Here is a 23767-nt window from a genome sequence, read left to right as displayed (position 1 = left end):
GAGTATATACTAGAATATATTTTTAAGAGGCAGAAGTAAGGGACATAATCCCCTGCTTGCTGAGATCTACCGGTTTCTGCCTTAAGCATCCAGTCCTCAGTCCCAGTTTCGTTAACACTGATTTAAAACTGGGTAAAGTCCACTGGGAAAGAAACCCTCGCAACTTTGAAATTAGTGTGCGTGAAGGAAGAATGCTTTCCATGAACTCACTTGCTTACACGTAGGATTCCAAAGCATATAAATTTGTTTGTTCAGCCTAGCCAGTCAGGAAATGTGCAATAGTATTAATTTATATGCCTTTCCCCGAGTACTAGGCTTTTAAATTTTTTATGGTTTAGAAAATAAATTTTCTTTTAAGTCTTTTAATTATTTTAATATATAGTACCATCTGTTTATATTATAATCAGCTGCACCTACTAGTAGTATTTTATTCCCTGGATACCCGTGTTAATAAAAATTATTAGAAAATCAAATGAAATAAACTACTGCTGTACTTTAAAGTATTTGGGTACATTTAGTCCTAGCATAGGCTACTGCGACAGTTACTGGGAGCTCTCCTATAGCGGTCAATAGGTTGTCAATCAACCCCTCATTGGGCAACACTCAGCATGTGCGTCTAGACAAGTAATTCCTTGAATACCTGAATTGAGTCTCTTTTTAGAAAATCTGAGTATTTTGTGTAAAAAAACGTTTGCAGTTCCATTTTTAGGTGGAAAAAATGAAAAGAATAGTAATGAGCTCCAAAAAAGGCAGTGTCATCCGAGTAAAACTCTCTACATTTTGAAGGTGGTCTCTGTAAATAAATAAGGTTTTGATGTTTTCATAGTAATTTAACCGAGGAGCACAGGGGTGGGAAGTCCTGGTTGTGAGTTCTGCTCCAGGCTCCTCTGACACTCACCAAGTTAGGCTGGAAGTTAATTAATTGAAGGGGATTAAAGGATGAGTCTGAGACTCATCAGCACCGTGCAAAGCTGAGATGTGGATCTGGCTTTGATACCAAGTGTTTTCTTGTAAGTGCAAAAGCACAGTTGGGTTTTCCAGTTCGATTTTCTGTTGTATTTCCTGGTGATGCTGCTGTTCACTGCTTGCTCGGGTACTGGAGACTGGAGTTGCCATTTCTATCGAAAATACACAAATATTTCTTATCTCCTAAGAAGCGATTCACACCGAGCCACCTGCGTGGGATTCATGTACCTCCAAACATTGGGGAGTTTGGTGACTCTGCCCAAATTTATGGTCAGTCCTATGTATATGCCAGTCACAACCAAAACCAAAATATGGATGGTTTTACAGAAGAATAGCCTTGAAAAAAACCTCCAGGATTTAGTAAATTCTAAAAGAACAAATGCCTAATGAACTGAAGACGGGCATGTAAAGCTGGAAGGCTTATAAATTACCCGAGTGGCTTCCAAGAGCAGGTGGTCCTCAGCAGTGGTGTGGGAATGCCGCACACAACTCTGGGGTCATCTGCAGGAATTTGAGCTCAGAAAAAATGTGCAGAGCACTTAGGAGGGCTGGGCTCAAGGGCTGAGGTTTGAGCATGAGCATAAAAGAAGAAACTGCACTAACGTGCAGTTAGTGCAATCTAGGAAATCACTTAAAATGCAGTGACCTTCTATCCCACCCACCAGGAGGAGTAAGGACTCACCGTGTGGCAGGTTTTTATTTAGGATGTATGGGAAGCAAGAAATTTCACAAGTTGAGCTCCCCGGCCATGTCCTGGGAGGGCTTTTGTGCTGAATGGGAAATATTAAGGCCAAGCCTTTCCGTCTAAAACTGCGTTACTTATCAAAACTCTCTCAATCATTCCAGTTTGCCATCTGGCATGTGCATGCTTTTACTCATTCAACAGCTTTTTCCTGCTGAGCCCTGTTTGCGGCAGATTCAGATGAGTAGAATTTGGTGTGGAGCAGCTTCCATCCGTGTAACGAGTTCATTCTGCTCTCATGTGCCTTTGGTCGAATTTCACACTCCTTGAGAAGCCGCTTCTCATCAAGCCCGAAGTTGAAGAGATAGTGAGGGCTTCTGCCCAGTTTTCTGCTCGTCTTTCTGCTGCCAGAGCAGAGTGTCAGACTATGAGAAAAGCATTTGAACCTCCAACCCATACTTAACTTATATTGAGATTTGCACGTAATTACTCCTTTTCCCTAGCAACCTGTTTCAATTCATGGTTTTACCAAAACAGAGCGAGAGGGAGATCAGCCTCTCGGTTGTTTGGTGATGAGGAGGTTGTGCTCCTGGCAGGCTGGATGAGGAGACCTTGCTGGAAGGGTGTTTGTTTTCCTGCATTTCCCCCTGGAGCAGCCATGGGAAGGGAGCCGAGGGCCTCCTGGGGGGCAGCTCTTCTGGGAAGATGTTTTCTGGCAGGAAACAAGACTTTTTGGGACTTGGCAGCACAGGGAGTGTTGATCTTCCAGTGTCCATGTTCCCAGTCTCATGGGGAAGATCTCACAGTCTATGAGAATGGCTATGCTCAAGTTTATGCCCTTTTTTCCCTTTTTTCCCTGCTATAAACGCAATACAGCGCTGAGATCAAGACAAGTATTGCAGGGTACCCAGTAGCAGACAATATTGAACAGGAGACGTGGAGCATCTCTGGGGCAAAGACTGGGGGCATCAAAGTGACAAACAACTGTTGGAAAGACAGAGCAGCTCCTGGGAGGAGACCACTTTCCCTGAGGGTTTAGTTGAGATTTGTTGAGAAGTGGCAAAGGAAAGGTGTCACCATGGACCAGCCAGAAAACTTTACAGTCTGAAAACTTACAATTTTCAGTCTAATTTTCAGTAGGGTTATAGGTTTGTGGACTTGTAAGTTGTCAGGTGCTGTGAGGACTCGGTACCTGTGCAGACGTGTTCAAGACAATATTTATTTAGCATTAAGTAGAACTTACTTGACAGCTGATTCAGTTTCCAGGGCGAGTTGTCCCCAGACAGACCAGGCACCGTTTGTGTGTTTCCATTTTAAAACAGTGGGTTCCTGTGGGCTGCCAGCCCCTCTCTATCGCAACGGCAGCGAGGGCAGCGCAGGGCCATCCTCGCTTTCCTCCACGCATTGAGAGTGGACGTTGGCTGTGTGGGCTCCCCACAGAGTACGTGGAGCACGACCGTCTCCTGTCTCGGACGCCACTGTGCAAATGCTCCCTGCTGTGCCCTGGTGCGTTTCTGTGTTCATTCGTGTTCATCCTTAACATCACTGCTATGGCGCTCCACATCCCATCTTTCTGAAGAAAAACCCTAAAATGGTTGTACATGATGCCAAGGAAGCTAAGAGTGACTCCATGGGTGAGGAAGGACTGGGGAGCCTTAAATTAAAGCCAAATATTCCAGAGGTTGTTCAGGGGAGAGGAAAAAAAAAAATAAAAAATCAACCAGACGTGCTCTTTTCTGAGCAGCTGCTCCCATGTTCAGAGGTACCTGAACTTCCACGAGCCGGTTCATTTATTTCTAGCCCAGAGTTAATTTTGTGAAGTGGCGCCTCTCGGCCTTCCCACTATCGCTGCTCTAATCTGAGCTCTTCACTCGGATTAATATCGCGGCCTCCGTGACAGGGAAAAATTTGAAGAGTTTATTGTGAACAGTCGTATTATACATACCAATGTATTTACTTTTCCTGTAGACTGCATACCACCAGTAAGAAAGAGTGTTCAAAAATCTGTTACTTGGTACACTCTTCCACCTACTGTATAGCTTTTGCCTGCTTTCCAAAAAGGTAAGGAAAAATCCAGCTTCTTATTACTTTATTCTCAAATCATCATTATTATTATATACATGAATAAACGAGGAATGTGCATTAGTGCAGCTGTGTTAAAACAAGTATCTAACTTAAAAATTGTTCACACATCCTTTACCAAAAGCTCCCGTGTGAAGGGTTTGCTCTGAAAAGGGGAGACCCAGGATTTGGGTGGTTTTAATGCCTGTGCTGTGCCCCAGCGAGACAAGGGACTGGTGGTCTTCTACTGCCCACCAGTGGAGGTGGGGCCCAGTAAAGCCTTTGGAGATGGAGATATTTGATAACAATTTTTAAAAGGAACAAACAAATCATCAGAAGTTAATTATGGCAATCAGATCTAACCACTAACAAAATACTTTCTGAGTCATTTCTAGCAGCTTTACCAGCAGGGTTGCTTGGCAGCATAAAAATAAAGTTTGCTAACGTGTGAGCAATCTCCTTTACTCTAAAATTATAAATGACTCAAAAAAAAGTTTGCAAAATATTTTGTGTTTCACTGTGGGTGATCCCACTGACCGCTCCCGAATAACCACAAGTGAACAATTTTTGAGGGCTGGCTTTTCCTGAGTGTTGTGGCTGCCTCCGTGGTGATCTTGTGAGCTAAGTCTGTATTTGTGACCTCATCAGCCAGGAATTGCTGCTTTTCTAGTGAGGTCAGGGGAATGAGGAGCATTTGATATTGGAGACAATTAACTAATAACCATTAATAATTATTTCTCATGTCTTCAATTCGGTGTGTGTGTTCGGACGGCTTTGCCCACTCCTTTGAGGTTTTGCCCAGGTATGGAAGGTAATGGCCCGGTTTCTGCCGTACTGTGTGGTTGGTGCCAGAAGAAATTGCTGTATACAGCCTTCCCAATGTTTAGCTGAGCTCTAATAGGTGAGAACTTATATCAGCAAAGGTAGGAATGCTGCTTGAATTGAGTATCTGAGTCACAGGGAAAAAAATACTAATATCTTTAGCTGGTGTAAATTGCCACAGCTCCAGTTTCAATTCAACTCCAGTTCTTGCAAAGTGTTCAAATTGCTTTTTATTGTATTTGAATCGTGCCCATTATTCTAACTTACCCAGCTCAGGCAGAAAGCCTTATTTAAGGTGTGAAGCTCTTTACGAACATCAGAATGACCTGCCTCACTGGAGGGCTGGAGTCAGAAAGGTTGATGGTGGCTGGTGTCAAGGGAAATATAACAAAGTAGTGGGAGAGGAGAAGGGGCCACTCAAAGCATTATTGCAAATCAAATGTGAAAGAGCAAAGGGCGACTATGTGAAGATGAAATTGCTCAAGGAAGGGGATGAGAAGAATAGGAGAGAGATGGAAGGCACCCTAAGTCTAAGGAGAAGTCACTTTTTTATATAAAATTTAAAAACCATTTAAAACCTGAAGAATTAGGAGCTCACACAGATTTCTAAAAATTGTTTTTTCCATGTACCATTATTGTACAATGTAAGGAACTGCTCGCTGTAAAGGCACAAAACTTTGCCATCCAATTTCTATCAAAAGCGAATGGTCATTCAGATTCTTTAAGCAGATTTTAAAATTTGGGCCACACCAAGCTGTGAAAAATGCCACAGTCGAGGATGGTTTGGGTTTGTGATGGTCTTGCCCACACCAGAGCTCTTCTGCATCGGGTGCTGTTCTCCCTTTCTCGCCCGGGAGTGTTTCTGTTCCCGCTGGGCTTGTTGCTGTCGCTCTGGTTGCTGTGTTTTGATTTGTTCTTCCAGGAATACAAAACAAAAACCAGCAAGAGACAATACACTGTATTAAAAGCAAAGCAATGATATCAGGAAAACATCAACTTAGTTGTAAATTGACACTTGTTTTGCCAGTAAGGTATCGGTGTGTCGGTATGAACACAGTGCTCGAGCCATTACTTGGCTGTATCAGCTTCTGCTGTGACGCACGGAGAGATGCATTTATGATGCTTTTAAATTGTTTCCTGTGAGTGACAAATAGGACTTCTTTACTGCTGAGACTGATGGAAATACAAGGCTTGAAAAACTCTACATGGTATCTGGGTCAAAGGAAAAAAAAATTTCATCACCTGAACAAGGCAAAGAAACACTAAATGCTGTTGTAGAGTCACATTTGGTCCTGTAGAAATATCTGCAGCAATTTTCTTCTGACCCATCGCCAAGCAACACGCTTACAGGTCAGGAGGAAAAGATAGTCCAGTACTCGGGATACCTTAAGGACCTGGATCCGTCCCTTGGGCTTTCAGAGCCTCCCAGTGCAAGGCTAGCGTGCTCCCGAGGATGAGGATGGTGAGTTGCCCGTGCATCGCAGATGCGATTGTGTAAGTCCCAGAAGGACATCTCCTCTCTTCTGCTGCCTCCTGGACCTGAGGGACAAGGACCATAAAGTTTTGAGGGCAGTGTGAGTCTGACACTTCACGCCAAGGTCAGTGAATTCTTCTTCTAAGCTGGTGCAAAGAGGATGTGGCTTTCCTCGGTGTGTCCCTTCGGCCCATGGGAGTTACTGAGTGTTTTTCCGTGTCTGTGATACACGCTGTTTAACGGAGATTCGCTCCTGTGTAAGAAGGACAAAGAAAACCGTGGCAACGGGTTGCTTTTTTGCTCTGGAAGGGACCGAGTGATGCCCATGAGCTTGCTGTGCTCTGAAGTCTGCCATAGTATTTATAAAAAGCAGTCAAGGAGAGGCTAAATAGAGAGTGTCCCCCTGCTTTTTTGGTTGGATTATTATTACTGGACCTTGTTATTTGGGTTGTTTTTTGGAGCAAGATGGTACTGGGAGTCCTTCGGCACTTAAATCTGTTTTAGCAGGGATGATGGTGAAACACCACAACTCATCATCAGCCTTTTATCATTTGTCCGTCTTTTCTGCTGAACTTTGGCTCCATCAGGGTCAGAGGCTGAGCGTGTCTAAACCACAGCAGTCCCATTGCTTTGAAGAAGGAACGTCAACTGGTATGAGCTGAGGCTCTTGCTCAGATTCTCAAGCAGCAGCTAACCTTTCCACCTTAGCTACATGCTGCAGCACTCGGCTGCCAGGGGTTAAGGACGCAAAGAGGAGCAGGTACCTGCTCAGCAGAAATGTTTTCTGACCTTTGGGCGGCAGCTGGCACATCCTTGAACTTTGTGTTCCTCTGGAATTCACACTGGGTTTCCCCCAAGCTGGTCCTGCGTGTGGCTTCGGGCAACGAGTAGATCTCCAATGCTGACTGAATTAATTTGAAAATGCCAATCGTCGTACCTCTCTGCAAGGGCAGAGCTGGGAGGGTTGGTTTTTGCACAGAGCTGGCCATTAGCGCCACTGAGGCTGTTAAACAATTATAATCCAATTAGGAGCACGGGTAGCTCAGCCCCAGTCCGAGGCAGGGGCTCTCCTCCCAGGGCTTGGGCACGGTGTGCCGCTTCCAAAAGGTTTGCAGTTGCTTTACAAGTCTTTTTTTTTTGTTTGTTTTTTTTGCTTGCTCTGTATGCAGAAGAATTTCCATGGTGATTGCGCAGTGCTGAGATCATTTGGAAGGCATGTGCAGCACCATGTTGTGTGAAGTCATTACGTTTCTTGGTCATAACTCTCCTAGAATATATATGCAATTACTTAGATTATGCTATAATGAAGGTGTTGTGATGCAAGTCGTGACATGGGTTCAAAACCATTTTGGGTTTATGGTGAAAGAGGTAAATAGTTCCAGTTCCCCTCTAGTTCCGAGGATTTTCCGTGTCTCTCCTCCTCCTGCGCATGGTCCCAGGGACCCCAGGGCCACCAACACCATCCAGCAGGAGCTCTGGGGACTGGGCAACTCTCTGAAGGCTTCGCGTCTGAACTGTGTGATGTCCTGTAGCTTGTCACGCCTTAGAGGATGTGGTACAGAATAATTATTTTCTGGATAGAAGCGTCATTTTCGTTTTAAATCTGGCTAGTTTCATCCTGAGAAAGTGCTCTGTGTTTAACCTCACTTGAAGGATTTTCTATTCAGTGGAGACTGCTAAGAAATGAGAATTTGCAGTCAAAATTTATAAGCAAAAGCCTTTGACGGGTCTTCACTGCATCTATTTTTATTCTAGAATGGCTTACTGAAAAACTAAACATTTATCATAAATTTCTCCTAACGACGATATGCTTATTTGGAAAGCACTGCACAGAGGTACACCCATAAGCCCCTGTGACACCCCAAATTAGTCCCTAATACATATTTTCCTGTTTCCCAAGTTGTAAATGATTTTATGGACAGGGTAGAGTCCACTTTATTTGGCTGATCGCGGGGCGAGTCGTGCTGGGGGAGCCCTGGGTCTGCGCAAGAGGCGGTGCAGGGGCGATGGCATCGCCGCCCGCCGAGTGCAGCCCCCGTGGTGGCACCCACTGTGCCGTGCTCTGCAAAACCTCATCTGCAGAACAGATTGCAAGGGATAGCAGAGGCACTCGAGCATAGAATGGATGAGCAAATTCACTTCCCTCTTTAGCAAGTTTTCCAGCTGGAATTGGTTTTCTCTCAGCCTCCCGGAGGAGGGCTCACCTCTTGAGGAACCCGGGCTCTCCCTCAGTTTCCTCTCGGTTAGAAAACGTGAGTGCTCTGAGCTAGCGAAATGGGATTTGGGGGTTAGGGGCTGGCTGGTGCTATTCCTCTGCAGGAGCTCACTGCGTTTTGTTTTCAGCTACTTTTTACTGCAGAACCTGAGCAGTTTTCCGTTCTTTTCTCAACTGATGCTTCAACTGCTCTTTACAGCTGTTTTGGACACGGTGCAAAGGACCATGCCCTGCCCATGGCAGGGGGTTGCACTAGATGACCTCTAAGGGTTCCTTCCAACCCAAACCGCTCTATGCCCAGGGAATAAATTGGAAATTGAAAGAATATCTATTTTATTGCAGTGAGGTGCCTTTCCCTGTGTTGTTTGCGTGGTGTTGCCCCGGTGCTGCCATCTGGATGTCCCTCACCCTCTCGTCCAAAGGGGAGGACCAGGGCAGGAGTTGCCTGCTTCCTTCGGGGGAGAAGGTGTTGCAGAAGTACTGCTTGCCACTGGTCGGGCAGCACTTACTAAAGCTTTAGCAAAAAATGTGTTTACAGATGAAGCACAATTTGCTGTTGTGCCACACTATGAACCATAGGTGCATTTTTTTTTTCCACTTTCTACAGTTCAGAGGTGATTTTTTTTTTTTTCCCCTCCCTCTTCTTGTAATCACCATGTACTTTTTCTCCTGAGCTGCTTTCCCAGTGGTCACTACCTGTTGGGGACACATCTCTAGCACACACATGCTGGTGGGGAGATGCACACAGGTCCCTTCTACACGCCGTCAGGCCCCTTGCACTCCAGTGCTTTTACAAATTTAAGCTGGAAACGGCCATGTAAGTATTTATTCCTGAAATTACTTATTCATTAGCACATATTTTCCAAGCCGCAGCCCAGCTACATTTGATGAGGTTGAACAGTTGAACAACCTTTAATTTTGTACACACCAAGGGGTATCCGTAACGGGGCCTGTTTTCCATGGGTACAATTTTGCAGGTTTGATATTGTCTTATTTACATTTTAAGCTAGAAGATTTATACAGATACAGCCCCTAAAGAGATGAAGACGTGCAGGACTAATGTGCCTTAAGACCAATGTGCTGGAGAGAAAACAGCTCGGTGTGCTCTGAAGAGTGTCAAGTGAAACTCAAACGTGCTGTTTGATGTTTTTGACACATTCGTTGGTTTGGGTGAGTTCCCTTTCCCAGACTGTCCCCGGAGCAGCTGCTCTCTCCAGGTTTCTCCTTTAAAAAATGGAAAAAGCAGGACTTTTGTTCCGAGAACGTAATTCCTCCTCCCCCTGCCATTTGCATTTGCATATTCAATTTGCATTTTAATTTTTACCAGTTTCTCAAGGTCTCAATATCCATTTGAATCAATGTTTTCCTTCAGGTTTTATATATCCATGACAGCATCCTGTTGCCCAGCAGCCAAACTACTGCCAGAAATGATTCTCTCCCTGACTATCTCGTGGGGTTTGCAATTACGCTTCTTGGCAATGCAAGGTTAGACTCTTCTCATGACATCTCAAACTGTGAAGGGTATCCCTCACAATGGATATATATATTTTTTACACCATGACAGCACTTTGTATGGCTGAGAGCAGTATGTGCTGTTTAAATGCTTCATTTAAAACCTCTCAGAAATAAGATGTTGCAACTATTGCTTGAATGAGACCTAGAGGTAGGTCAGGGGAAGCCAAGTCTTCATCCTTTTGACTTTGTTAAGCGTAGCTGGACTCCAGCTACTTATGAGATTATTTCTTTAATTAATATTATTATATAGCCAGGAAATTTTGCTGGAAAAACTCTGTGTGTGGTAGTAACAAGGCAGTAGGTGCCAGGAGACCCTGGGGAGTTTGCAGCCTCCAGGGCAGCGCGGTTCCTCCGGGAGCCTGTGCCAGGTCCCCTCCCGTCTGACCGTCTGCGGGTCGGTTACTTTCTGTTTACATCTCAAAATAATTAGATTTGATGATGCGGTTTAGTACATTCCCATAATTGCATGCTCCCATATTGATTATTTTGCAGACTGTCTCACACCTTTCATGACTTTCATGATACAAGAACTGTAAATATACAGGAAAGTGTCAGACTGTTTTAAAAACTGAAATTCTTTATGCACTTAAACAATCGCCTTATAGTTTGAGGTCTTAACAATGCTGGTTAAAACACCTTATTTATGGCTGTAAGTGCTTTGGATATGAAAAGCTAGGTAGTTAGATATGCATCTTGGAGACACAAATGAGTATTAATTAGTGTATTAGTATTAGTATTCCTCTTTTGTTCCATTGTTTCTCTCTGTCATTTTATGTGATTTTTTTCCGAGGCAATTTGGAAGAAGAGTGAGCTGTAAATTTTGCATATCTTGTTATACCTCACGGACCAGTCCCTCTCTTGCTTTTTTGCCTAATAAACTCAGTAGCGCTGAGCTATCCCTTTGACTAATTTATCAGCCCTTACACCCTCTCAGGGAGAATTTGTCAAATTCATAAATTGTAATATCAGGGAAAAGACAAAGACTTTTGGCTCTCTCGTCTTCCATATATTTATAATGACTCCCTTTCTCCCGAGCAGGGGAAATGTCACCCTGACAGGACTCACCTGATGCTGTTCTCACGTGGTAACTTGCTGTAGTCTCTTACGTGTGCTCACATCCTCATCTGTGGTAATGAGGTGACTCAGACACAGAGTTGTAGGATTATGAAATCAGACTTGACATTCTCAGCTCAATTTCACCGAAATCACTGGAATTTCCCCAGGCTAGGGCACTGCAATATTTGGAGTCGTATTTCTACCCAAGCAACAGGAAACATTACGATTGCATTTTGCAGCTTTTGGGATGTGTACTCTTTCGATTGTTTTTGCTATTTTAATTATAACAAAAGTGTCCCCAAGAGCAGCCATGATCCATAACCTCTGGTGTAAAACCTGACTCGATATAATCAGGAATCTTCCAGGCCCAAGAAAGGTTTTCAAACTCAGACCCACGATGTTGTCTGGCTGTTGAGGATGAAATAGCTAGAAAAGACATTTCAGGAGGGCACCTACAGGGAGCCTACAAGAAAGCTGGAGAGGAATGGTTTACAAGGGCATGTAGCGATAGCACAAGGGGTATTGGCTTTAAACTGACAGAGGGGAGGTTGAGATGAGATCTCAGGCAGAAATTCTTTGCTGTGAGGGTGGTGAGAGCCTGGCCCAGGTTGCCCAGAGAAGCTGTGGCTGCCCCATCCCTGGAGGGGTTCAAGGCCAGGTTGGAGGGGGCTTGGAGCAACCTGGTCTGGTGGGAGGTGTCCCTGCCCAGGGACTGGATGGGCTTCAGGGTCCCTTCCAACCCAAACCATTGGTTCTATGGTTTTAACAGCTAACGGCCATGAAGTGAAAGACTGAAGGAAGCCAGTGCTACACTTTGCACCGTGTTTTGGCCTCTGAAGTAGTGGGGAACATGAATTTGAGGTTTTGCAATTTAGAGCATTTGCAGATTTTCTCGATCTTGTTCCCAGTTGGTGATTTTTGACTGCTAGAAAACTGTTTTGCCGCCATTTTAGTTTGCCTGTGGATATCACGATCAGTTAATGGAATTTATTCAATTATTATTATTAACAGTTAGATAAACAGCCGAGGCTGCAGATGGATTTCCAAGGCAGCGCAGGTGGTATGAGGCTGTGCACTCCCCGTCTCGCTGGACCGGCTCCACGGAAAAGCCCCACTGCCGTTAAACACTGAGCCCTGCTCTGCAGACAGGGCAGAAAAGAAAGGCCTTCAGTGCATGCTTGAGATGCAATATTCTGGGAAAGAAAATATTTCTGATGGACTGTGAAGTGCAAGGGCTGTGCTGAGATTTGCTGCTGGGTGGCCGGTCCCTGCTGTAATCCAGTTACCTCCAGCTCAATCAGAGTGGGGAGGGATTTCTTCGCTTACACACACTTGCCTTGAGGTATACGGTTTATTTTCGTGTTTGTCAGAGCAGGGTATAATTTTTCCTTTTTTTTTTTCCACTAAAAAAACCAAATCCACTTCTTTAAAAATTCAGTGCTGAATTAAAACATCTCGGAAGAAGCTCTGCTTCGGTTCCCGCGCAATGGTTTTACAGCCATGGGCACCGCGGCAGCTGTCACGTACTGCGGGGGGCAAAGGACAGCCAAAGGAATTATTCTAAGGACATCTAACATCTGGTTGAGAAGCGAGTAGCTTACATTTGTGATGAAATCTATATAGACGATAAGGCTAGGTGCAAAACCTGTATTAAATGAGTGACTTAATTTTTTTTTTTCCCCTCAGGGATCGAGGAGTTCTATTCAGAGCTGCCACTGAGGTAACAGGCTTGAACATACGTGGCAGAGAAGTTGTCAACAACACACCCCACCTGCAGATCTGATGGGCAAAGGCTCCCGCTCTCCTTTTCCCCGCAGGAAAAGGGAACTGTGGCTCGCTGGGAGCGAGCGGAGCCCATTCCTCTCGGATTTGTCTGTTGGGATTGCAGTTCTGTCTTAGACCTGGGGACTTTGCTGCTGCGGTTTTACTCAGAACAAAAGATCTTTTATTTTTATTTTTATTTTTTCCTGTTGTGTATTTTTCTGAGATTAATGATCGCTACAGCCTTTGGAGTCCGGTCTTTAGCAGAGCAGCTCACAGGAGAGCAGGGACAAAGGGTTTCCACCAGGAACCAGTGGCAATGGGTTAGCTGAAAGAGTATTTGTTCACAAACCTATTGAAAATTTGGCAAGCGAGTTCAAAAAGCTAATCATAGTAATGATGGAGGAAAGGGGCCAGGAAAACTGAAAATAAGTGGTATTATAGGTAAATGAAGTTCTCAGAGTAAAGGTGTGCATGTTTTGTGTGCATGATTGCAAGCATGAAGAGAACTGTTCAAAGGTTGTATAGATAAGAATAGAGAAAAACCCTCTCGGTGGTACCAAATCAGGGTGTGCTGAGGGGTGGTAAAGCCGACAGGATTAGGGAAGAGCGGTGGCTGTCACAAAATCAAACGTACCCCAGCACCTGCCCGTCGGTTCCAGCCACATTTACAGGGTGTCTGTCACGTTCCGGTTGGGTCTGGGATGCACGGATGCGGGTGTCGTCACGGGGCACGAGCCTGTTCCTGCCTGCGGTTGTGTATTTTCAGTAATTTTACCCAAGCCCTGATATGTTTTGTCACCTTGTGGGGGAAAAAAAAAAAACATAGAAAATTTTGGCGCAGTGCTGGGAAATGACAGTGCTGATGAACTGGAGGAGCGCGTGAGTAAAACGAGGGTGAGACACAGCTGAGCGTTCATTTGTCACTGACACGAAATAATACTGGAAAATGAGGTAGATATTGTTTTATGTTGACACAGAGAGCAAACAGAGAATATATTTGTGCAGCAGGGGCCTGGGTTGGTTTGGTGTTTTGGGGGCCAGCAAAGCAGCAGCAAATCAAAGAAATGGCACACAAGAAATTGGTCTTTCTCCAGGTTTCTCTCGTGTTGCAAACAGGCACCATTTTCGCACCCAGCGTCTCTGGAAAACATCACAGAGGTGTTTTTTTAATCTTTATTGGCTTCAGGACAGGAAACGTGCATCCCTTTCAGTGTCGTATGGTGCTACATTAAAGAGGAGAGCATCCCTTTGGTCATGAAAATAGGTATTTTGACTTTGGGGTGAGCTTGATGGTTTTAAACTCCGTCTGGCAGCAAGAAACAAAGGCGTGATTTTGTTTTCTAGCCATAGGGCCAAAAAAAAAAAAAAAAGTAAGGGAATTAGGTTAATGGCTAAATACATGTAAATGCCTATGAAACACAATGGACACGTAACAGGAGAGAAAGGCATTCCAGTCCCGGGATCTGGTGTTTGGCTGAGTTACTCCTCTGTAGCTCAGAGCACTGAGGTTTACTTGGGAGAAGAGCTGGCACTGCATCCAGTGAGATATCTGTTCTTGCTGCTCAGAGGAAAAAGAAAGAAAAAAAAATATAGTTGCCATAGTTACACCACTTGTCATGATGCTTATCGTGTCTGTGGAATAAAGAGCCTTATATTAAATCTGTACTCTTATTAATATCAGCAGTTTAACATTTCCAGGATATTTGAAATCAAGACTTTCTGCAAAAAAAATTAAATGTTGATTGCAGCAAAATTGTACTGTTTAACCATGCAGCTCTGAATGTAATTTTGTTAGACGCTGTACTACAGAGTTATATACCATGAATACATTTTCCAGTGAATTTAGCCTCTTTGCACCTCATGAACATCCTTGATTTTTTCTGTTAAGATGTTTGTTACTTGCAACTCTTTGCCAACGAGTTCAGGGAGAAGAGGAGGGGAGGTTCCTCTTTCAGGTGAGGAGCTGCACCCCCGCAGTGGTACGGGGTTGTTTGCTCCCTACTGAAGTAAATTCAGATTTCCCACCTGAGAGGGGCGGTTGCTGGGCACACACCTGTGTCCTCGTTTGCTTTCCAGGGAAAGCATTTCCCAAATATCCATATAGACTAACAAACACACACACACACATTCTCTGTGGAAGAGTCTGCTCATCATTTCCATGCCAAGAGACCCGCAGTTCAATGTGGTATCATTCTTCTGGCTTAAACTGATGTGCCACATCATAAAGCGTGAGAGGAATACAGTTTAAAATGTTTTTTTTTTCACATGTGCAGCAGAGTCTAAAGTTGAAAGGATATCTTTACTGAGCTCTGATGACCCTTGGGCGGCCACCCCTGCTTTTGTGACTTTCTCATACAAGGTTCTTCTCCTTTGGGGCAGTAAGACAGTGTCATCTTCCCAGTGATGGATCTCACCAGACACGGCCCGTAGCCAAACGTCCCTCTACTGCACACGTGCCCACTTATATGGTGTTAATCTTGCCAATAGCATCATAGGGCTGGAACTCTGTAGAACCCCTCTCTGGAGACAGAGGTAAAGCAAAGCCACTCCAGGCTGGCTCCAGGTCCGGGACACCTGGAGAGTAGAGGAGCCAGCCAAAGTCCCCACCATGCTCTGCATGTGTCGCAGCAGGAGCAGATGTGGTTTCCTAAGGAAATGACCTGGCAAAAAGTTTGGCACCAGTTTCTTCTGGGATTGTGCTGATGCAGAGACATGGAGACAACCCAGGAAGGAGATTTTTGTGTGTTTAAGTAAAACCTGAAGGAGTCACATAATAGGTTGGGCCCCAGTGTACAAGGTACTTCATGTAGGACATAGTTACTGCCCTGAGCAATCAGGATGTGCTTGGGTATGTGAAAAGTCTCCATGAAAAAACTGTACAAAATATACAAGCTTTGTATCTGATGTTTATCAAGAGAAATTCATCTCTTCAGAGGAGAGGATGTACCGGGTAAGAAGCAGTTACCCACGGGATGCTGAAGTGTTTGTTCAGTCTTTTCTGTCATTATGTTTTCCTGGAAAGAACAAATGGAGCAATAAATATGACACTTATTGTTATTTAAAATAGAACTATGACCTGTTTCTCTTAACACGGGCAGGTTTTATTCAGTTTAACCTTGTCGTGCACGTCCAACGATAGCTTCAGATTAACAGCCCTTGGGCGAGATGCTGTTTTTCTCCCCGTTGCCTGGTTCCCTTGACGTGCGCGTCAGAAGCAGGGCTGTGGTGTGCTCAGAAATGTGACTGATGGCGTGAAAGGGCACTTTATTGACTGGGAGACTGACTGAGACAACATCCAACTTCTGCAAAAGGTTTCTCTCCAGGTGTCATCTTGGTTGCAGTTTTCTATCGAAAAACAGTACGTGTTTCCAAATTTTGAGAAATACGAATCCGGTTCTGACTCGGTGAGCGCCCGTGGTGTTCGGCTGAAACGGGCTGATGTGGCTGAGCCCAGGTCCCAGCAAGGCGTTAGGTTTGGCACTGCACAGCCACTGCACCCCGGGGCTGCTGCGAGGGTAATGCGCTAGTCTGTGGGGAAAAAAATGGAAATAAAGGGTAATGTGCCAGTTTGTAGGGAAAAGAATGGAAATAAAGGGTAATGCGCCAGTTTGTAGGGAAAAGAATGAAAATAAAGGGTAATGCACTAGTTTGTAGGCAAAAAAAAAGTATGGAAATAAACAGAGTAAATAATGGAATTGCTTGTAATTAATTAAATGAGTAACAGAAAATACCTTTGTAATCTAACTCGGTATGAAACCCATAACGGAATACAGCTGGGGAAAAAAAAAAGGGAAAAAAAAATGTCGTTCAGTCATATGTTCCTGTTGTTTGGCAACTGCAGGGAATTTTAGTTTTCTTCATTTTTTTGACTAAGTACCATGATTAATTAGAAAAACATTTTCAGTTCTTTGCTGACTGAATGGATAAACTAGGGTGACAATTAGAGCTGTATTTACTGGGTGTGGGTGTAAGTAAGAAAATGATTCCTTGCGTGATTATACCCACGTATTTACTTGCTTAGCTCTGGGGTTTTTCACGGGGAAGTGTCAACCCCTCCAGACAGCGCGGGGTCATCGGCACAATTCCTGGGGGTGCCGGAAGATGAATGGGCAGCGGCACGAGGTGGTGGAGGACATTCAGGAGCCGGTTCAGGAACAAAGTCAAAAGGTAGAGAAGAATCGTTTTCTTGTAGCTCTGACTTCAGGGCTCCTCTGGGATGTTTTAGAAGATCACTCAGGTCATAATTTTAATTATGTTTCATGCAAACTGTTTTCACACTTGGCTTTAACAGCTCTCAGCAGAGCTTGGCTTTCCAGGTAAGATAACCAAAGTACTATTAATTGCTTTGTTTTAAGCAGGTGAAAATAATTTGCTACTATTTGTTATCTTTCTAGTCCACAGCATTCAAACGGAAACATTTTAAATGTAGTTTAAATGAGTATGTTTTCTGTATCATCGGCTCCAATTAAGGAGTGACATGAATGGGGTTTGTTCCTTCCCTGCCACAGTCTCGCAGAGATTTGGAAGCTCATTTCCTAAGATCCTGTGCGCTTTCCTGGCTGGCTCCCGCCTGCAGTGGATCCCGGTGAATTTACGTGATGCGAGGGTTGGTGCAGGGACTCTGCTCTCCCGGGGCGCTCCCTATTCCCCCACCCCAGCTCCGAGCGGGGATTCCTGCCCCCCAGCCTGATCCCCAAACCACATCTCCCCCCTAAAGTGCAGGACATAGCAGGCAGCTGCACGGCTCTTCCCTGTGCCGGGTCTTCTTCAAGCCTCTCTGCAACCTGTCGTTTGCTGGAAGCGTTGATAAGACTTTCTGCTGTTTATTCTTTGATCCCAGTGTTGCAGATACTTTCAGTCTTCACCTGACCCAGGAGCTGTTATCTGCAAAGCAGACGAGTAGGAGATAGGAGGAAGCAGAGGCCAGACGTGCTCGAGACTGATGTTCTTCAGCAGTACAATGCTTCCTTGATTTTAGCTTTTATTTAGGAGGGGAAAACTAATCCTTTGCTATTGCAATCTTATTACCTGATTCAAAATCTCAATCTTATAGTCATTTTCCAGGCAAAAACACGATGATTTTTCAGGCCCTAAACAGTATGTGTCTGGCTCTGTTCTTTGACTCAAAGTCACATTTTCTTTTACTTGCTCAGATGGGAAAATTAGTATTGACAAGAATTTGTCTCTGAAGGCTCCTACCTTAATAATACCTTGCAGAGTATTCAAAGGTGTGGCTGATAAAAATTATCTGTTAGCCCCGTCCCGAGGAGGCTGAAAGCAGTGTCTGTCACCGCAGGTAGTTTAGATCATCTTTCCAGCTCCACAAAAGGGGTTTATTGATGCTGACAGAGTTATCAGCATAAGAAGTTTGGAGGCAGAGAAATAAATGACACGCTTTTTGTTTGTTTACAGAGAACTGTCGCTTTCATTGGTAAATATTCATAAATGATGAATGCCATATCTCGCCATTGCGAAGGGGGAACACGTATCACCTCTCCCATCTTTAGAGCTGGTAAGAATTCGTGCAGGAACAGATCTTTATAGTGTTTCCCAGGGGAGTGAGTTCCCTCTGACACCCCGTTCTGCCCTCACTATCAGCGTGTCTCCCATCAGAGGCCGTTTTATTTTGATCCCTTGCAGCAGACCGCTTGAAAACCGCACAAGAAACACAAAAGCACTCCCTGTGTCCAAGTGGAAAGTGCTACAGAGGTGTCGTAAGAAACCAATAACTTTCTGTGGGCTGGGCTCCCCAGTTCAAGAAGGACAGGCAACTGCTGGAAAGGGGACAGCAGAGGGCTACAAAGATGATGAGGGGACTAGAACATCTCTCTGATGAAGAAAGCCCGAGGGACTTGGGTCTTTTTAGTCTGGAGAAGAGAAGACTGAGGGGGGATCTGATCAACGCCTATAAATACTTAAAGGGTGGGTGTCAGGAGGATGGGGCCAGTCTTTTTTCAGTGGTGCCCAGTGACAGGACAAGAGGGAACGGGCACAAACTTGAATGTAAGAAGTTCCACCTAAACATGAGGAGGAAATTCTTTACTTTGAGGATGGAAGAGCTCTGGAACAGGCTGCCCAGAGAGGTGGTAGAGTCTCCTTCTCTGGAGACATTCAAACCCCACCTGGACACGTTCCTGTGGGACCTGCTCTGGATGGAGCAACCTGCTCTGGCAGGGGGTTGGACTAGATGATCTCCAGAGGTCCCTTCCAACCCCACATCATTCTGTGATTTATACTGTACTGTAGGTTTTTATGGCGAGCAGCACCGGCTCTGCTGCCATCAGCCCGTCTCTGCCCTCGGCTCCAGCTGCACAGTGCCATACCACTCCTGCCCATAAAACCAGAGCTTAACTGGCGAGTTCCCCATTGCGCTGTCTTAAAAATGGAGAGTATATGTTTTGTGCTACATTCCATGGGGTTTTACCCTGCTCGTCTTTACAAAGAGAGCTTAAATTCGCTGTCTGCAAAGCGGTGTTAGAGCAGTGTAACCGTTACCCCGTGCCATTAGGCAAATCCTCCAGCCACATGCAGCTGTATTTCTTTCCTCTTGTGCTAGAGAAATCTGGCTTTCAAGGCAGTGTATGAGCTCGAGTTCATTATTTATCTAGTACACGATATGAAAATGTGCCCAGCTTTCAAATAAGCAATTCGTTCTTCTTTTCTTTCTCTCAGGAGGTAAGTGCCATGTGCAGTGGTGCATACTGACTTTGCAGAGTAATCTGTACATCATTTTGTGGGTTTTAGGGTGATCGGTATGATAAGCTTCCCATCCTTTCCGGCATTCATTGTGGGAAAGCCTGCTTCACTGAAATTAATGGGTATTATTCTACTTGAAGTGAAATCAGAATTTCCTGGCTTTGTACCATAGTGTAAGCATCTGTCTAATACAATCGCTTTCACTACGTTGCCTGAGCTTAGAGTTTCTTCATCCCTATGGAGGTAAAAGTTCAACGCATATTGGTCTCCATCTAATATATTTGCAGAATGACCAAGCAAACACATACTTTATGTGCTCAAACCCTAACAAGATATCTTGGGCTATAGGAATGTCATGTCATTGCCACTTTGACCTGAACTGATTTCTGTCGTTATGCCGTTATCTCACCCAAGAACTGCTTTTCTTATTCTTCCTATCGGATACATTCTCTGGTCTCACAAAAAGTGCACCATAAAAAAAACCCCTGATGAATTAAAAACATAGGCCTCTGATAGCAGCTGCTGCTTGAAAGCCTTATAAGCTAAAATGGACTTTTGTTTAAAGAAAAGCCTACTTCAAATCCCAGTGTGCCCTGGGGAACTGGCAAGGTCATAGTCTTGCTTCCTATTAAATCCTTCTGGGAACTTCAAAGCAATCCTCATTAAAAGACCCCATTATACTGGATATTTGTAATTGTTATTTATGGCCCTGGCACTGCTTGACGAGATGTTTTGCTGGTCCCCTGGATTCAAGGCTCACTTCAAGTGCAGTTGTATCCTTCACTTGATGAGCTCTGCAGCCTGAGCTTGCTTGGGGGCTGCATGACAGACAGGGTAAATATCCGTTTCTAAAAGGGATAATAATAAGAAAGCCCTAAAGGTAAAATGTAGCCCTGGTTAGAATATGAGGAGTTTGGAAGCGGGAGCTGTGTAAAGTGATGGACGTGTGAATGCTCTTCAGACAGAACCACACCTGCAGCCTTTGCCCAGCCCTGCTCTGAACAATGCATTTGCATGCATGTGCATAAACGTAATTATTCTAATAATTTGAAGTAATCTTTTCGTTATTAATTGCGTTCTGAAGGCAACAGAGGTGAATGGGGTGAACCCAGGTTATCAAGCGCGTGTAGAGCAGCACCGAAGCGCAAGATTGCTTTGGCTGTTTTTTCTGATCGTGCCCTCTTGGCATCAGTTGTTTATTGGAGGTTTCGAGGGGCCGGTGTGTGTCCCCCGGCGGTCTCCCTCCAGGGCAGGAGCTCACAAACGTTACCAGTGCTTTGCAGATTGGAGGCGAAGACATCTGAGGGGCGCTCGGAGATGGAACCGGAGGGATTGGGTGGACCTCTGGCTTCCAGCCACCTTGTCCGTGTTACTCGGGTTGAGCTGGTGGAGAATCTGGCCTTGTCTTCCCAAACTAGCGTGTGCGCGTGCGGGGGAGGCTGCTCTGGTTGTCTGCTTTTGCAGCGTTTGACATTTTTGTGACAGCTCATTAGACTTCTAACCTCACGCACTACATGATGTGTCGACGTGAGGTTAAAAATTCCTCCGCGTGGCCCAACCTGCCTTGGGATGATTTCAGCCAGTTTGGGGATTTTCTTCACCACTTCCCGTTCCAGTTAAAATCTGCAGGATTTTTTTATTATTCATATTCACCTACCAGCTGTCCTTAATTAGTTTGAAGAGTTTGGCTTTGGAAGCCTTGCTCCATGATTTTTTAATTTTTTTATTTTTGTGAGCTGTTTGCTCTCTCTATATATAAAAATGTATTTGCAAGGCTTTAATCTTCCTGACTACAGACCTGTTTTTTCTGCCTCCCTGCTGGCAGGAATCCCCTAGCTAAGGCATTTGGTATTAAATAGCAGGAACGCCTGTGCCCAATGTCCACTGTGGAGAGTGACTTCTCCCTGGAGGGGCACAGATATGGCCGGGGGGGGACAATTTTTCAGGCTGCAGTTGGCAAGCATCTTTCAGTGCCATCCTTCGACTACTTCAGCCAATCTAATGAATCTCAGCCAAGCCAAAACAAGCACCACAACGGCAGTGGAAATTCTTTGATGCCAAACTCATCTTTCAAGGAACAGCTGAAGGAAATATTCCAATTGCCTTTGGAAGAATTTTATGGCTATTCCTAATACCTGGTGCATTTCAGTACTTTGGTGGTCATCGCCTGGCAACCCACCACAGCACTTCAGTTTAAAGGAATAAAACTCCAGAAGAGATTTAGCACTAAAGAAAAAAATCTCCCTGTTCTTAAATAAAGGCAAACCCCCAAAGTGGAGCAGCTCCCCCGGGGATGGCCCGTCAGAGCGGAGTGAGAGGAGAACATCGGCCTCTCCCCAGGGCTGCAACTGTTTTTCCTTCTTGCATCAGATCTCTTTTTATTTTCCATAGTGAAGGAACACAGTTGGGAATGCCTCCCTTCTCCCCAAGAGAAAGTTTTTGCTCTAAGATCTCCAACGTACAGAGTAAGATGTGCCACCTCTGGGCCATCATGTGTGCAGGGACAGAGCAAGGATGGGACAGGCAGAGGGCAGACATGGGGCTGCTCTACCAAAGGCCATTGGAACACAGCTACGATTTAGACGAGCATGGCCCTAATTAAACTCCAGCAGTTCTTTTAATTGAACTGAAGGCCACAATGCAATTGTGCATTGTGTAACTTCCCTTATGCGCTAGTGCCCTGCTGATGGAGCTGGCCCTGGTCACAGGTGGTGGCATCTCAGACTTGCAGAGGGCTTCTGACGGGTACCCGTGATGGGGAAGCGGCTGCAGTGTGGCAGTGGGGACACTTGGAGAATTGGTGCCACTCCAACAGGCTGGAAGATGGCTTTGGCAGCCCCACAGACAGCTGTGGTGCTTCGATCCAGGAAAGTATCTGTTCATTAGCAAAGTAAATTAAGAAAATGTAGTCTCTGTGAATGATGAGCTTCTAAATTGAACTCATCCACCCTTAGATGAGGACAGAGATACACAAACCTTATCTGGTTCCTTCAGGAATGACCCTGCAAGCCCAGACTGAGATTTTGGAAGAAGCAATACTATGTGAGTGGGGATTTTGGTCTGGTGTTACCTAAACCTGTTGGAGAAAGAATCCATGGTGGATAAAGAGGATGACTAAGCCTTCCCCAGTGTTTGGCTCTTCTTGTGACTTTTCTCCAGAGGGGAATAACCTGATCATGTGAGCTGCACTCGTTGTGGGAGAGCGAATCAGAAGTCTCCACGAAGCAGCCTCAGACCTCGTGGAATCCCAGCTCTGGAGCAGATCTGTGCTGGAGCAGGTCATCCCTGCTATAGCCAGGATGCTGATCACGCCGGGGCTGGTCTCATGGTCCTCACCACCATGGCACCTAACTGGACTTGTCACACAGAGGCACGGAAAAGCTCCTTTACATTACAAGCAACGACTGTCAATGGTGCAAATGTGTCCAGACTCACATAATCTACCCGAAAAGGTGGTGGTTGCTAAGGCAACGGGGCCCCGTTCCCTTTTTATGCCATTTTAGTTCCTTCTCAGCTTTATGTTCCATGTCTGGGGCTGCTTAATTTGATCCTATTTGCAGTGACAATTTAGGGTCTTGTGCCTTGGATACCGATTCACACAAAATGTACCAATTGTCACACTTGAAAATCACATTTGGTTTTGGAGCTGGTGATGCTGAAATGGGAACTGGGGTTTGTTTTCTACTGCAGAGGTATCCCAGGCCCCTGATGGACCATCCTAATGCCCCTGTCTCCCCCTGGATCCCCTCCATCCTCTGTAGCGCGCTTTGATGGTATTCAATGAATTAATTATGCTGTTCACAGATTCTGGCTTTTCTAGAGAATTAACCAGCCTCGGGCCTCTCTCTCTCCCTCCATGTGGTGGTGTAACATGCACAACATCCTTCTCCAAAATCTGAACCCACATCTCCTAAGTGTTAATTAGGTGAAACTCCTGATTTGGCAGAGCGGGTGGGAGGGGTGAGGCAATTGCAGATGGGGGGAGATGAAATCAGTAGCATTAACGATGTACCATACCCAACCGAAGGAGAGAAAAGTTATTTTTTATAAAGATAAACATTTGTATCTCTCACAAAGAGCTTGTGACAGGGCAGGGCTTCTAGCTGCCTCGAGTTTCTCCCGGATGACCCCACATCAGAGAAGATCCTTGCCATGGGACAGCGTTTGTCTGGAAATAGCTATTGCCCTTATGCCTGTCAGGATTGTGTGGTGACATCACTCTCAGTACTGGACAAAAATAAGAAAGAAAAGCAATTTACAAGAGCAAAGCAGAGGGATGAAAGCTTATTAAGGAATTTGAAACATATGTAAAAAAAAAGGTAAGGAAAAGACAAACTTAAAATATAACTGACACCACCCACTTTCATTCTGGTTTGATTTTCTAGCATTTCGTGGAGATTACAAGCAGCATATTAGTAATATGTGCCATAATACAGCGTGTCACAAGAGTGGTGACTGTACACATCTATACAATTCTATTACATAATTGGTTTTCTATTAATTTCCAAAGTGTGTT

At 44.9% G+C, this 23767-nt stretch overlaps 1 protein-coding gene across 1 annotated transcript in view; it reads left to right on the top strand.

The window, feature by feature from the left end:
* Window positions 1–3687, top strand: part of GRM7 (glutamate metabotropic receptor 7) — a 264649-nt gene extending 260962 nt beyond the window's left edge. Inside the window, exon 10 of the mRNA XM_074151217.1 lies at window positions 3617–3687. Within this exon, the coding sequence (XP_074007318.1) occupies window positions 3617–3687 (71 nt within the window). The remainder of the gene's footprint in view (window positions 1–3616) is intronic.
* Window positions 3688–23767: the final 20080 nt, after the last annotated feature.

This window comes from Numenius arquata, chromosome 8, assembly GCF_964106895.1.
Source record: "Numenius arquata chromosome 8, bNumArq3.hap1.1, whole genome shotgun sequence".
In the NCBI taxonomy this organism is placed as follows: Eukaryota; Metazoa; Chordata; class Aves; order Charadriiformes; family Scolopacidae; genus Numenius; species Numenius arquata.
Note: the sequence above shows the minus strand (reverse complement) of the source record. Positions and strands in the feature narration are given on the sequence as shown.